We start from the raw sequence: 15,970 nt of genomic DNA, 5'->3' as shown, positions 1-15,970 counted from the left end.
ACTTTTTTAAGCCTAACCTCACATGTCGGAGGAGGATGGGGTCTGCTGGTTTCCTAAGCTAAAAAATGAAATTAAGATGCACCAGTGTAATGCAGCATCTCTTCCGGATAAAAATCTTTTATGGGTGGAGGCAAGACATCACTACTACTATTATTATTTTGCAAAAGCCTCGACCTCTTTCTGTAAAATGTAGATGAATGTCTAAATGCCTTTTTAGTGTTTTTTTAGGCATAAGTTTGTTTATAAAAACTTTTTATTAGGTTATGTTTATGATGTTCATTAGGTCGCAAATGCTACTTAATGGGTTGTATTTACGGACGTAAATAGAGATACGTAAATTAGGTTATAAATATGAACATAAAATACAACAAAATATAATTGGACGTTACTTTAGGGATTATCAGTGAGACGTATCCTATTCGGACAACGGGTAGACGTCGGGCTAGTTCAAGTATATGTACGTCGTGCAATCCAACGTGGGTACGACGTTGGGAAATTAATAAAAATGGTACGTTGTTATTTTGTACGTCGACAGATCGTTGGATTTACCGACTCAGATCCAACGACGTCGCTTTTAATAGGAAAGCGACGTCACAGGTCGTATCACCAGCACCCGACCTAAATTTGCACAAAGTCTGACGTCGCTTCAGGTCAGATTTAGTTCGAAGTCAGATAGATGCTACTTGGGTATTTAGAGAGATTTTATTTTACAAAATAACTATCGTAATATGATAAGTTATGAACTATTTTTAATTAGATGTATTATTTTTAAATAAAAAAAGAATTACTGCTACTAGTTATTATATTTTTATTCCAAATTGAAAGAAAAAATATAATGAGATCTTAAAGTTATTCTCCAATAGAACAAAACTTGCTGCGCGACAAAATTTGATCCTATTTTGAAACTTCAAAAGAGAGCAGTTCGATACTTATTGGGACTGAACAGTAGAACTCCTTGCCAGAATTTCTTTAAAAATTTCAAAATACTGAGTCTTCCTTCCTTATTCATTTTTGAATCTGTTTGCTTAATCCGCAAGCGCATATGAGGCGCGGAAAAGCCTCCTCACAACTATCCACTTAGGAATGCGGAGCTCGATATTTATCTGCCAACCCCGAGCTCAGAACTGGTTAAGGGCTTAATTCTGTACAATGCCAAGAAAATGTACAATCATTTGCCTTTGAATATCAAGTCACTTTCATTCTTTCCCGCATTTCGCAAAGCTCTAAAATCATACTTACCCCAGGTGTTTTCAGGTACGGATAGCGTGTTATAATCTGCCAGATATATTTTATTTGACGGATAGCAGAAAAACGCGTATTCTCACCTATAGATAACAGTATCTACTAGATAAATTAATCTTATCTCCCAGATATCCTATCTGGCGCCCGAACTGCCAAATAGTGCTTTATTTGTCGGATAAAAATTTGACGCATGAGCAAAGGCATGAGCAGATATTGATTTTATTAGATATTTGACAAAATTGCTTAACATAACCAAGACATTGTTATTATTGAAGATTTCGTTTATTCCAATAAATTCGATTTTAGATTATTTGGAAAAGACTTACCTATTCTAAGTATGTAGGCTATAATTATTTTAGAACGTATGGGGTATAAACACCAATAAACACATTGAAATGGTGCAAAAAACTATTGTTGCTAGTGCCGGACTTTATAAGGACTGTTACAAAATAAAGAGAGTTTCTGTTCTGTTAGAGCATCAGAACGAAGAGAATGCATTAAGTTAGGATAATAGTGATCAAACAGTAATTTATAAATTATTTTATTTAAATCCTTTCAATTATAAACCATTACTATATATTTTATAAAATGCTAATGTTTATCTGTGTCGTCTCTACTGAAGTAACGACTTGCTCTAGAAAGTTGCTTTTTTACTAAAAGATAGCTAAACGGCTCTTCTAAAAACTGTCGTCGCCGGATTTTTTGTTTTTCATTTAATTAAAAAAAAAAAGTATTTTTATTCCTGATCTCGTGGCGGATGCGCCAGGCTTCAACTAGTTTTTAATAAAGCTCTAAAGTAGGTAAAAAATAAATAAAACTTTTTAAATCAAACTATTTATTTCATTTTTAATTCGCATATCTTAATTCATTAATATTATAACAGGAACCTTATAAAACCAGTTATTCAACTCACATTTGCTTTTATTTCTTTTGTGTTACAATTTTAGTTTAATTTCTTGCACTATGTACCTTATACGGTATGATCGAGAAAAAAACGGCGTCCAGTTGGCTGGGAAATGATGATCGATGATATTTCCCATATAAATTTACATATGAAATGACAGCAATCTTTATTTCATAGCCATTGCTGACGCCGTTTTTTTCGATCATACGGTACATCTCTTCTCCATGCTGTTTTTTAAGTAACTCTCTAGCTAAACCTTGCTAAAACACCTGTATTGTGGTCCTTTGAATTCCAGTTAGTTCAACTTTGTTTAGACAAGATTTTTCCTTTATTTTATGCTATCCTACCTATTTCTTTACTATGAGAAGCCCTGGAACAACATATTTGTTATTACTAACAGTCTTATGCTATTTTTAATTTTCAATATTAATAACTTACCAGATGGTGGGTTTAGAATTGGTTTATAAATCTCTGCTTGCACTTCACCAGCTTCTTCCATTATCAATTGTACTAAAATGTTAATATAATAAATATAACAGTAATATCATGTAATTAAACTATAAATTACTTACAGATTATTTTTTCTTGTTTTAATTTCTTATAAATCGCATTCCATCAATATATCTATTGCACCACCACCACTGCTGAAATTGAATTATCTTTCCCTTTTTCCACAAAGGTAAATTTAAATAGCCTATACCATAATAGGACTAGTTGGAGTTGAACACAAAATATATTTTAGTTGAATTTTATTGTTTTTATTTTCATTTTGACGATCTTTTGACAACTGAACAATAACCTCACTTTTTAATCTAACGATTTGAAATTCCGAGTTTTTGTCTCTGTCTGTTGTATCGACTTTTCATATAATATAACCATCTCAATTTCAGATATCTTATATTGGCAACACTTTCTCTACGGGATGTCTACCGGTCCGTAGGCGGCCATCCTCCAAATTGTTATTTATTGGATTATTTTGTATGAAAATACCCAAATGGTTATATCCTATAGATATCAGGCTCTAGATTGTTTATCTTTTAGATGGTTATTTGTTAGATAAAAGTTATTTATTTATAACTGAAGAGACCGCGCCTTACTGGAGAGAGTCCTATATGCGGTAAACGACTTTTTTGTTGTTTAATCATGAACAATTTTGAATTTTAAAATTTTGATCATCTTACACACTGGTTAAAGGTCTAGTATTTAATATTTAATATTTTATAACTCTTGATTTTGATATATAACATGATTTTATCCATTTATAATTTTCCTTTTGTAAAATTTTCTTGATACGCTTGTGTTCTACAATGTCCGTGTATGTTTTATTTGTAATTTTAATGACGTAATTTTTTTTGAATTGATTTCTATTGTATGACATTTTTGTTTACGTTGTTTATTTATTTTTTTTACATTTGTTTGCGTTGTTTATTTATTTATTTATACTTACAGAAGTATGACCAAAAATGATTATAACCCTATTATAAATAATGTGTAAAATATCTTGATTATTCAATAAAAGGTTTCTGATTTCGATATTGGATGAAAAAGAAATAACAGCTTTGTATTGGATCTCTTCTTTCTATCTTTTATTTTGAAAAGATACGTCATCTGCCTTGAAATATTGTATTCTAATAATTCGGCAGCAAAAACCATTCATTTATAAAATTCATTCATTTATGAAATTCATTTATTCGTCAGGATCGATTATAATAAAATATTAACTGGATTTTAGTTGTCGCCCGGCGACGTAGGTTTCTTTCCGAGAAACCCGACAGCGGTCGGTGGCAATGCTATGAAAGAAGCCGGCATCTTTGATTTTTTGCGGAGTCATATAAAGATAAGGACACATTTTTTTTATTGAGGTGCTAGTATTTACACAGAAAATACATTATGAAGGGCGCTGTTGCCATATATTGGTATTAGTTGATATTAGCAAAGAATATTATTGTTTGGCTTTAGTTAGTTAGGGATTAGTATGTCTATATATTTTGCATTTTTTTATTAATATTCTGTTGTTACACTGCAATAATACTTGATATTTTGGATGTAGGAAAATGATTTTTAATGTTTTTAAGCAAAGACAGGTTTAATAAAAATAATAATAACAGTAATAATTTGTTATACCTATTAACAACAAAATTTAAAATAATTAAATACAAACATTTTTTTTACGTACTAGCAAAATATAAACAACAAATTAGATGTCAAAATTATTTATATTAGATCCTATTTAAAAATAATATAGTCTTTAAATTTTTTGTGTGTGGCAACGGTGGTTTATTAAATAATAAGAATTACAGAACTAATTTGTTATATTAACAACAAACTTTAAAATCATGAAATATAAACATTTATTAATTTTCTAAGCATGCAGTGTAATGGAAGGAAAATATAAATAAAAAATTAGAAATCAAAATTATTTATATTAGGTACTTTATATTACTATTTAAAAATAATATTTACTTTTACTGGCATTTACTTTAAAAGATAAATGAAATATTTCTTCGCAAAAAACTACATGTAAGAGAATTAGCATAAACAAAATACAAACATAGTTAACTTTTTTTTAAAATTGGCACGTGTAAAACTTTTAATTTTATTTTTTCACCCCATAGTTTGAGTTCGATAACCACACACACATTTACTTATTAATACAATATGTTATTATTACATATATTACAATATGATTATTAAGTTCAACTAATTCATATTATTAAAACATCTAAAATACAAATATGTATTTTTAAAATTAATTCTAAGTTTATCTCATCTCTCTTAAAAATTGCTACTTCTCAAAATTTCCCATTAAAAAATAGATCATATACCGTATAAAATAAAATAATTTAAAGATCGGGCTACGGAAAATCACACAAATTTTCGGGAAAATTTTGACACCTGCACACGCACATAATCGTCAATTAAAAAAACTACTATTTAATATCTTAAATATTTTAATAAACGCAAAAATAGCACAGTATTTATAAGGCGAAGTTATAAAAATTTGGAAGAACTAATAATGCACTGACGCACACAAAAATCAAACGAATACTTAATTTCATTTATCAAAAGCATTCGATAGTCGTGGTTCAACGATAACCATTTAGTCGCACGGCGAGGTTGTCACATATGCTTTAGTATACAAATGAATGAATGATTTTATTCGAATAAAACCATTCGATAGTTGAAATCATTCATTCAGTAACCATTCGATAGACTAATTCATTCGATAGTTTCCATCGCTAATGCTAATTTAAAATTGTTTTGTTTAAATTTCAGTTATAGTTTTAGAAAAACGGTGATAAAAAAAGACACACATTCATACTTTTGTAAAGTAGATTTGTTTGTAGACTAAATTGTATTTGTGGTTATAAAAAAATATATAAGGTAATTACACAGTTTTAATGTTTTAAGAGGCTCTCTTATCCCAAACAGAACAGAAAATACAAGTTCCTATACTTTTTTCTCTCCCCAGATGCGTGATAAATCTTATGGAAATGGAACGGGAGAGAACGTACAATTTATGGCAAGAGCTGGAAGACGGCGCGGGAGTGCTCCATTTATTATTGACGATCAGCGGTACCACGGCGTCAGAAACCATTTCGGATCTAACCAGCTACGAGGAGAATCCGAGAGAAAGGGAAAACATAGTAAATCGTTACGTGAGTATACTTTGAGTTATTTTGTATCTTCATAAATAAATTATAAATAAAAATTATTGTAAATTTTAAAATATCTGTTTTTCGTGGCTCTCAGTGTATTTATAAAATTATAAAAAAAATGCAAAGGGAAAGCAATAAATGGACATAACATACCAGACGAATGGAAGGAAGCACAGCTAACATCGATTTTCAAAAAAGGAGATAGAAGACAGTGCGATAACTATCGAGGGATCAGTGTCATAGCAACCATGGGGAGGCTATATGGTAGAGTACTGAGAGACAAATTAGAACAGAACATACAAGGAAAAATCGGAGAAGAACAAGCAGGTTTTACAGCAGGGAGATCATGCATAGATCATATTTACACGATCCAACAATTATTGGAGAAAAAAAAAGCAAAGAACAAACCAGTACACTTAGCCTTCATCGATTTAAAGAAGGCCTATGACACTGTACCCAGGAAAGAACTATGGAAAGCGATGGAAAGACTGGACATCCCGATAACACTCACAAATGCAATGAAGACTTTATATAGGAACAACAAAATACACATAAAAGTAGGGAACAAGATAGTAAACAGCTTAACAACATCGAAGGGGCTGCTCCAGGGATGTCCAACATCGCCAACATTATTTAAAATATTTCTGGAACATGCACTGACAACCTGGAAACGCAAATGTGAAGGTATGGGAATCCCTCTAAGAAATGAACATCTTTACACGCTCTGCTTTGCAGATGACCAGGTGGTGATGGCCCAGGATGAGGAAGATCTAAGTTATATGCTCAGGAAGCTAAATGAAGAGTATGAAAAAGTAGGACTAGAAATAAACCTGAAGAAAACCATGTACATGACAACAGAGGAAGATACAGCTGATTTACAAATAGAAGACCACCTGGAAATAAAGGGAACCAATAACTTTAAATACCTGGGATTTACACTATCGAAAAACGCAACTACGGAAGAAGATATAAATGTCAGACTTGGACAGACAAGATCCTGTATACAACAACTGCACTCCGTTATCTGGGATAGAAATATCAGGAAAAAGACTAAAACATTGATATATGAAACAATTATTCAGAGTATCATGACATATGCAGCAGAAGTATGGGTCATAAACAAAAACAACCAAAGAAAAATTCTGGCCACCGAAATGATGTATTGGAGAAGATGCTGTGGACTAACCAGAAGAGACCGAGTCACGAATGAGGAAATAAGAAGAAGAATGGGGAGAAAGACCGACGTCTTAAAGTACATAGAAACGAAAAGATTGGTATGGTACGGTCATGTTAGAAGGGCGGAAAATAGATGGATTAAGAGAGTGACAGAGTGGAGCCCGATTGGAAGAAGAAAGCGAGGGCGGCCAAGAAGATCATGGCGAGATGAAGTGGACGAGTCTATGCATCGGAGAGGACTACGAGAGGGAACATGGGATGATCGAGACGAATGGAGGACCCGGTTGATGGAAGGAAGGCAGCCAGAGCTGTAGAATCCTTTATATATATATATATATATATATATATATATATATATATATATATATATATATATATATATATATATATATATATATATATATATATATATATATATATATATATATATATATATATATATATATATATATATATATATATATATATATATATATATATATATATATAAATACAAACGTTTTATCTGTTTATCGTTACGATTAGTCAACTCCAAATGATAATTTAATTCAGATATGTTAAAACAGTCTAACCGGAAACCTATAAAAACATGTCTGCCAGTATTTGTTTTGTGAAACACGAAATGCCAGACTTGTTGCCTGCATGGTCTTTAGCGCTCCATTAAATTGTTTTTAGTCACGTACTGATGGATATGTAAATAACCATTTAAAGGTAATTTTTATTTCTTCCATAAAAAAACAAATTGTTAATTCGAGTTTTTTATATCTATATGCTTCATATAAATATACCTTTTTTACATTTTTATTTTCATTCTAATAATTTATATATTTTTTATTAAATACTTATACTAAGGGCTGGCAAAGGTTAGTCTTGGGTCGAGATTTCCGTATGTAAGAAGAGTACAATGCGTTTATAATGTACTGAACAAAGAGATGACAGTAAACACGTTGCCAAACGTACGAAATAAACCGATAAACTGTGCACATATAGATGCGCTAAGAGACGTGGAAGGGGATATAGCAGATTTGTCGCAGTTGACCGGTCGAACCAATCAATACCTCTGTCAGTACTTAAAGTTCTATGGAAAGGTGTACGTCATGCGTTCAGCTTCACGATTTAATTACGTCTTGTGATACTTGATTTGTTCATTTATTAACGAGTCGTTGTCATTTTCCCTATAGCTTGAATTTTTTTAAGTGCAAGCTAGAAACACTTGCATTTTTGGTAAAAATAAGTGGAATTGAGTGGGTGTTCGATAGTGGTCGCGCTATTAGAACTCTGAATTCAAAAATCGATATCTCGAAATCTATTAGAAATAATAGATTGTAGTTTTTTCAAGAACTTTGTTAATATTTCTGCTGTATTTTCTTTGTAGACAGTATGTGAAAATCTTTATCAATAAAAAAATTACACGATTGCTGAAAATTGCTATGCTCTAAAAGTAAATGGATGGATTGTTTACAATCTTTGAATGGAAAGAACAACCTTATCGAATTTTTCTTATGTAAATATATTGTAAAATATCCGAACTTGAAAATAAAGAAAGTTTCAATATCTAAAGTGGTTCTTGAGTTATGGCCTGTTAGGTGTTAAAAAGTTGAGTTTTTGAATTTTCGCGATTACTGACGTTTTCTCGTTATAAAAAAAATGATACCCTAACGATATCCTTATAATTCCATTTCAGATGCTTAGAAACATTACAAACCTAATGATTTTATCTAGTTATCTCTTGAAAAAAAAGTCTTTTAAAAATAAGCGGTTTGCGATCGTGATTTTACTTTACTCGATAGGGAAAGGCGTATCGGCAACGCCGCAACAGCACACCGTCGCCGTCGGTCGGTCGCATTTCTCTCACTCCGACTTAATAAGATCCCTATGCGATTTACTTCCACACATGTAAATGCCGACCCAAAAGTAACAGTTGCCAGCACGGTATACATCAAAGCAAAACTTTTCATTATTTTAACAAATACTCACTACAACTTTGTATTTTGTTGGAACTAAAGTTTGTAAAAGGATATGTTTTTAAAAGTGTATATCTATTGTTTAGGTGTGTATTTATCTATAAAATTTCCTAATCTTTTGTGTTATGAATCACCTTTGTAATATTATTTGGGGTTTTTAATAATATTATATTGTATTATTTTTTTAGTAGACTCTTCTTCGCATTTTTTCATTTTTATTGACATGAATCAGGAATCTTATTTTTCATAGGTACTCATTAAAAAAAGTAACGGCAATTTATTATTTTAACCTGTTCCCAGTATACTTTATTAAATAACAGAAAATGATGAAAACAAGTTGCTTCGAAACTACTGGCGCCGTCAACAACAAGCCGTATTCTGCTTTTTTTGTCGTAACATACCAAATACTGCACTATTAGTTAAGGAGTTCATGGTTTTTGAACCAGCTTATGAGCTCATATGTTTTTTTCCCTCCTTTTCTATCTAGATCGTTTGCTTTTTCATTATCTTCTACTCTTGTTGGGCTGACACCTATAGTAGGATGACTTTATTTTCTTTGCCTAATTTGTTTAGCTTCTCTAAGCATTCTTTGGCCAACTCAATTATTATTGTTTTCATTTATTGCAAATTGCGTTTTCCGACTTTTGTCTAAAATCTTAATAATGATTATTATATAATTAAAAAACATAATTACTAAAATAATTAATTAATAAATTTTAAGAAAAAAAAACTTTTTTAAAAACAAGCTTTTATTTAAATACACTAGAAAGAAAAAAATAAACTTTTCTTTAAAACTTTTATTATGAACTTATAACGTCATTACACAGTTTTAATATTATATAAAAGCTTGTCGCGAGATTTGAGTGTACAGTTGCACTCATAAAAATCTGGTATAGTAAACGACACGAATGTTTGGGAGTGATTGATCGCTTGATGAAGTTAGAATCGACACGCCCGCTATCATTTTTACATTAAAAACGTAAATTTTTACCGCAGACGTAGGTTTTTAAAAGGCCCGGTCTAATCATCTGCCTGCGCTCCTCCTACTTATTCTATAATGTTAGCGTGATTGACAAAGACGATACTATATCGCGTTTCTTTGATTGATTCGTCTTTGTGCGTCAGTCCATTGGTGTGCTTGCAGTGCGACCAATGGGGCATTCCAGTTTATATTTATAACCAAATATATGTTTTGACAAGACTTTGACAGTTAAAACAACAAATTACAACAGATTATATATTGATTATTATATGACTTGAAACACCACGGCACTGGAATTAAGTTTTATGTGACCTTGAACAGATTAGTTCACATGGTAGCGACCGATGAATCACTCCCAAACATTCGTGGCGTTTACTATACGACAACTTTATCTTGTAATTCCTGGTCTAGCGGTCTATCATAACACAAACTTTCAAAATGAGACAGGGTAGACACAGGTTTTAATTAATTTACTTGTTTATCGATGTAGAGAAATCGCGCGACAAGCTTTCATATAATATAAAATTGTGTAATGACGTTATAAGTTCATAACAAGCAATCGGGACTGAACCTGCATACCAAATTTCAATTTCTTACAATGAAAGGAAGTGGTTCTAATTTAGCTTACAAGATTTGCCCCGAACAAACATACATAGATAGTTACATACAAAGCAAGTTAAATAAAAGCCTATAAAAACACACATTTTCATCACACAAATATATTTTTCTTTCTTCAAGTTTCATTTGCATTAAATTATTTAAAATACTACTTATTGAATTTTTTTCTATGTAGAAGAAACCTCTAATAAAATTTTATTAAAAAGGTGCTTGTAAGAGTCTTGCAGCAAGACCAAGAATAAGACCAAGACTCCAAGACTGCAAGTTGAGGATCAAGACCAAGAATAATTTATTATACTGCAAGATCAAGACCAAGGGAATCTTGCATTTGCTCATCACTATAAATCATATGATGTGCACTTTATTTGTCATACTCTAAATTAGATTATTGTGTTAACCTATTAAGTTTACCATGAGTATAGTCTGACGACTCAGGAAAGATTCCTATATAGACGACATCCAAAAAATAACTAAAAAAAAGACAATAATATGTATTAAAAGAAGAGACATAAATAGTTTGTATATGATATAAATGTCACATTCAGGCATTTTTGTTGGATGAACTTTGCCAAAGATTTCTTTAAAGGCGAGAAAGTCAGTTTCTAATTTATTTGTTCATTTCTTCCAGATGTGGCACCGGACGTTCCATAACCTGAAAGACGTGGGTCATCTGACGGTCAAAGTGTTCAAAGCGACCGGCCTGGCAGCGGCAGATATCGGAGGCAAGAGCGACCCCTTCTGCGTGCTGGAACTGGGAAACGCCCGCCTCCAGACCCAAACGGAATACAAAACTTTGTCGCCGCACTGGAACAAAATTTTCACGTTCAACGTCAAGGATATTAACAACGTGCTGGAGGTGATTGTTTTCGACGAGGACAGGGATCACAAAGTCGAGTTTCTGGGTGAGTATTCCAATGCAAAAGCATGTTACAACGTTTTGTTACTGTCGAGAACTTTTCTCCGTGCCCCGATACCTAGGATAAAGGCTCCCATACACTGGGAAGTTAAAAACGCGCGTTAAAATTTACTCTACTTTTCTATTTTCTTTACATATTTTAAATGTTACTTTTATATCTAGACTTTTACTGTGAAGTCATCATCGATATTTCGCGGCAATGACACTACTACAACGAAACGAAAACGATCTTCCAACAGCGTCGTCGTTGCACTACACATGATGTTGTACATCGAGTGTTTCTAGTGAGTGGCTCACCCTTATATCTTTTTTATTTTCCCAGATAAAAAAACGAGATTTGGTATGTTAGTATATGTCATAAATGAGGATTGATTGACGTGTTGAATTAGCTTAGGTCACTTCCTGTTTCACCGGAAATGACTACAACAACTGTTGATTTTTAAATGATACCCTCCTTTTTTTACCCTCCTTCTAAAACACAAAATACTCACCCCCTTTCAGTTTGGGTTCTTGAGTAACAAATGTACAAATGACGCTATGTTTTCGCTGTTTAATAATGTATACTCCAGTCTGAACAACCGTCTCGTTACAGCAACAATTTTCTGTGATTTCTCGAAAGCTTTCGATTGTGTTAATCATAACATCCTAACTAACAAATTGCAGTACTATGGTATCAGTGGAACGCCTCTTGAATGGTTTAAGTCCTACCTTAACAACAGAAACCAGCGTGTGAGGGTTGATAAGACTGTGTCTTCTTGCAAGCCAATAGAATGCGGAGTACCTCAGGGCTCAGTGCTAGGTCCTATTTTGTTTCTGTTGTTTATCAACGATATTGCTAGTCTGGACATCAGTGGTAAAATCTGTCTCTTCGCGGATGATACTTGTTTCACATGGAGCAGCCCGGACACCACGGCACTTCATAGAACCATTTCCAGTGACTTAATCAACATAAAAACATGGTGCGATTCTAATTATCTGTGTCTCAACGTCTCTAAAACTAAAGTCTTATCATATAAAAGTACGTTGCTACCTTTTCAACTTGATAATACCACCATTGACGTCGTTGATTCTGTGAAATTTTTAGGCCTTGTTGTGGACAACTATTTAAAATGGGATTTGCACATCGATGCTTTAGCTAAAAAATTAAGTTCTGCCTGTTTCGCACTTAGATCAGTTGCTAATGTGCTTAATTTGTCAACATCTAGGACAGTCTATTATGCCCTTTATGAGTCGCATCTCCGATACGCACTTCCATTCTGGGGTGCGTGTTGTGCGACTCAATTTGAGCGTATCTTCAAATTACAAAAGAGAGCTGTGCGATATTCACTGAGGCTAACCAGTTGTGCTCACTGCCGGGACTTGTTTAGAAGATATAAAATATTAACTCTTCCTTCCCTATTCATACTCGAATCCGTCTGCCTAGTTCGCAAGCACGTATCGAGTATTTCTCTAGAGCCAGTTCATGGCTATCCAATTAGGAACGCAGAGCATAACATGTATCTGCCAACCCCTCACTCTGAGTTAGTAAAGAGTTCCCAATTGTACAATGCAAAAAAAAATGCACTATCATCTGCCATCTGAAATTAATTCCATTTCATCCTTTCCTGCATTTCGCAGAGCCTTGAGATCATACTTACTGGAGAAAGCCTTTTACGCGGTTAACGATTTTTTTATTAATATCTAGGGTTCTAAATTTAACACACATTCACTAAATTTAAGAAATGATTTGTTTTCTATCCATTTAAATTTAGTATTGACATTATATACAGTTGTTTATTTACATGTATGTTTATATTTTATTTATATTTAATTAAATAAATTTTTGACAATGTACAATTTCTATAATTGTATAAAGTATTGTTTTAGTTTTGTATGTTTGCTGTTAGTTTTATATGTTTTTCTATTGTTAAGTGAAGTTTTGTATGTTTTTTATATTCTTTTTTTTTTAAGCTTTGTCAACAAAATTGTAAAATTTTTTATGACAATAAAGCAATTTCTTTCTTTACTTTTGATTGAAACTAACATTCTGGATACAATAAGATATCGTAGGTCAACTTTTGACATTTTTGTTTAAAAAAATAGTTTTTAAATTTCAATCAGAGTATCATGGCTATGTTCATACCACTAATTATTAATCAAGGAGCCTTGGAAAAATAAATTTGATATTCGAATGTTTCTTGGCTTCTTCAAATATATCATATACAGGGTAGTCCGGAACTGTATTCTGGAAACTTTGGCAGGATATTCTGCAGATAAAAATAAGTAATAAAGTTCGTATAAATGTATTGTCCTAAATTGATTAGTTTCGGAGGTACAGGGTGTAGAAGTTTCATTTTTATTTCGATTTTTTCCAAATAATTTATGAACTATAGTCTACCTTTGTTAGTCGGAGAGAGAAAAATGCGAAGAGTTTAATACATAACCACTTAATCTGGCTCTTTATTTCAAGTGCTTGAGAAAATACTTGTTCTTCTCTCTTTGTTTATTATACAGGTTAGTCCGAACTGTATTCCGAAAACTTCGGCAATATATTCTGTAAATAAAAATAAGTAAAAAAGTTCGTATAAATGTATGTCTTAAAATGCTTAGTTTCGGAGATACAGGGTGTAGAAATTTCATTTTTATTTCGATTTTTTCCAAATAATTTCTGAAGTAACGTCAATATTTCGATGAAAATTGGTGTCTGGGAGTTTTTTGACATGAGAAATTTGATTTTGATGTCAATATGACTCCTACTAGTAGAGGGCGCCACCTACAAAATTATGATTAATTTAAAAAAAATAAAAATTTCCCAAATTTATTATTTCAGTGAAATAACTATCTACTCAACGCGTGTTATTTTTCGTCAATAATGACATGTATTTACTATTTCCATTCTAAATATCTTAAGAACGGTTGCTCGTAGTGATTTTTACAAAGAGGTATTTTTTACGTAAAAAATCAGAGAGATGTATATTTTTTCGCTCGGTAGTTTTATACAGGTACGGACAAAAAGTTATTACGCTTCAAAACAGTTAAAACACACGTAGGTGGCGCCCTCTACTAGCAGGAGTCATATTGACATCAAAATCAAATTTCTCATGTCAAAAAATTCCCAGACACCAATTTTCATCCAAATATTGACTTTACTACATAAATTATCTAGAAAAAATCGAAATAAAAATGAAACTTCTACACCCTGTATCTCCCAAACTAGGCATTTTAGGACATACATTTATACTTACGAATTTATTTATTTATTTTTATATGCAGAATATGCTGCCGAAGTTCGTCCGGAATACAATTCGGACCACCCTGTATATTGACTGTGGCATTCTAGATTGAAATTTAAAATCCTATTTTTTAAGAGAAAATGTCAAAAGTTGACATATGATATGTCATTCGATTCAGAATGTAATTTTCTATCAAATAAGTAAAATAATACCGAGGGTACCCCATTTAAAAATCAAAAGCTGTGAATTCATTTCCGATGAAAGACGAAGTATAAGAAACTAATTGAATATGTCACTCAATCCTGATTTATGTAATGAACTAATATAGCCAATCTTGTTATTTTATCTGAAAAAATAAAAAAGTTATAGGTGCGTGAACACCCCGTAGAAGGAAAGCATCATCAGACAAAATACTATTAAAGTCAATCCACCCACACGTTCACAGAATAAAACAACACTGGAACAACTTACAGGAGTAACACACATTAAAACAACTTATCGGAGTCTTATATATATGATATTTTGTAACTTTCTATGATTTTTTTCCATAATTTCAGGTAAAATTGCCATTCCCTTACTCCGAATCCGAAACGGAGAAAAGCGATGGTACGCCCTAAAAGACAAGAAACTTCGCAGCAGGGCCAAGGGCAACTCTCCCCAAATCCTATTGGAAATGTACATCGAATGGAACCCGATTAGGGCGTGTATACGCACGCTGAATCCCAGAGAGGAGAAATTCATGCAGACGGAGATGAAGTTTAAGCGACAAGTTTTCGTTAGGAACGTGTTAAGGCTTAAAGTCTTTTTAATGCATTTCTTGGAAATCGGAAAGTTCTTCCAGTAAGTATAATCCCATCAAAACAAAAAGTGGAAAAATGCAAAGTCTCGCAATACCAGGGTTGCCACCTGTCCCGTTTTTGATTCAAAAGTCCCGCGTTCCCACGCAAACCCTAATGTCCCTGTAATTCTTATAATTTACAGGGCGGCTTTCATTAACCTGTAAATGGAGTGAACACTCCAGACGTGCGGGAAAGCGTCCAAGGTGCTTCCGGGAAAGTGCGCTATGAATGAAGGAAATAATTGTACGTGAAGTGGGTCCTTAAGTCGATTACATTCAACGACACTAAGCGCTGCCCCCACTCTCAACGACACTGACTGTAGCCACTGGCAGACATGATTACAAGCGCTATGCGATATTTTAACATAATTTCTAATAATCATTATTTTTTATTTAATGAAAGAAAATTTCAGAATGTTTAATTTCTTCTCTCCTTTATAGACTAAATGTTAACTAAAA

At 32.5% G+C, this 15,970-nt stretch overlaps 1 protein-coding gene across 3 annotated transcripts in view; it reads left to right on the top strand.

The window, feature by feature from the left end:
• Positions 1–15,970, top strand: part of LOC115877652 (multiple C2 and transmembrane domain-containing protein) — a 153,580-nt gene that overhangs the window by 124,993 nt on the left and 12,617 nt on the right. For all 3 annotated transcript variants that reach the window (XM_030893905.1, XM_030893907.1, XM_030893906.1), the window contains 3 exons: positions 5,619–5,805; positions 11,174–11,447; positions 15,231–15,513. In XM_030893905.1, the coding sequence (XP_030749765.1) occupies positions 5,619–5,805; positions 11,174–11,447; positions 15,231–15,513 (744 nt within the window). The remainder of the gene's footprint in view (positions 1–5,618; positions 5,806–11,173; positions 11,448–15,230; positions 15,514–15,970) is intronic.

Source organism: Sitophilus oryzae, unplaced genomic scaffold (genome assembly GCF_002938485.1).
Source record: "Sitophilus oryzae breed Bouriz unplaced genomic scaffold, Soryzae_2.0 scaffold_1496_pilon_pilon, whole genome shotgun sequence".
NCBI classification, from domain to species: Eukaryota; Metazoa; Arthropoda; class Insecta; order Coleoptera; family Curculionidae; genus Sitophilus; species Sitophilus oryzae.
The sequence above is the reverse complement of the archived record's forward strand: the minus strand, read 5'-3'. Positions and strand labels throughout refer to the sequence as shown.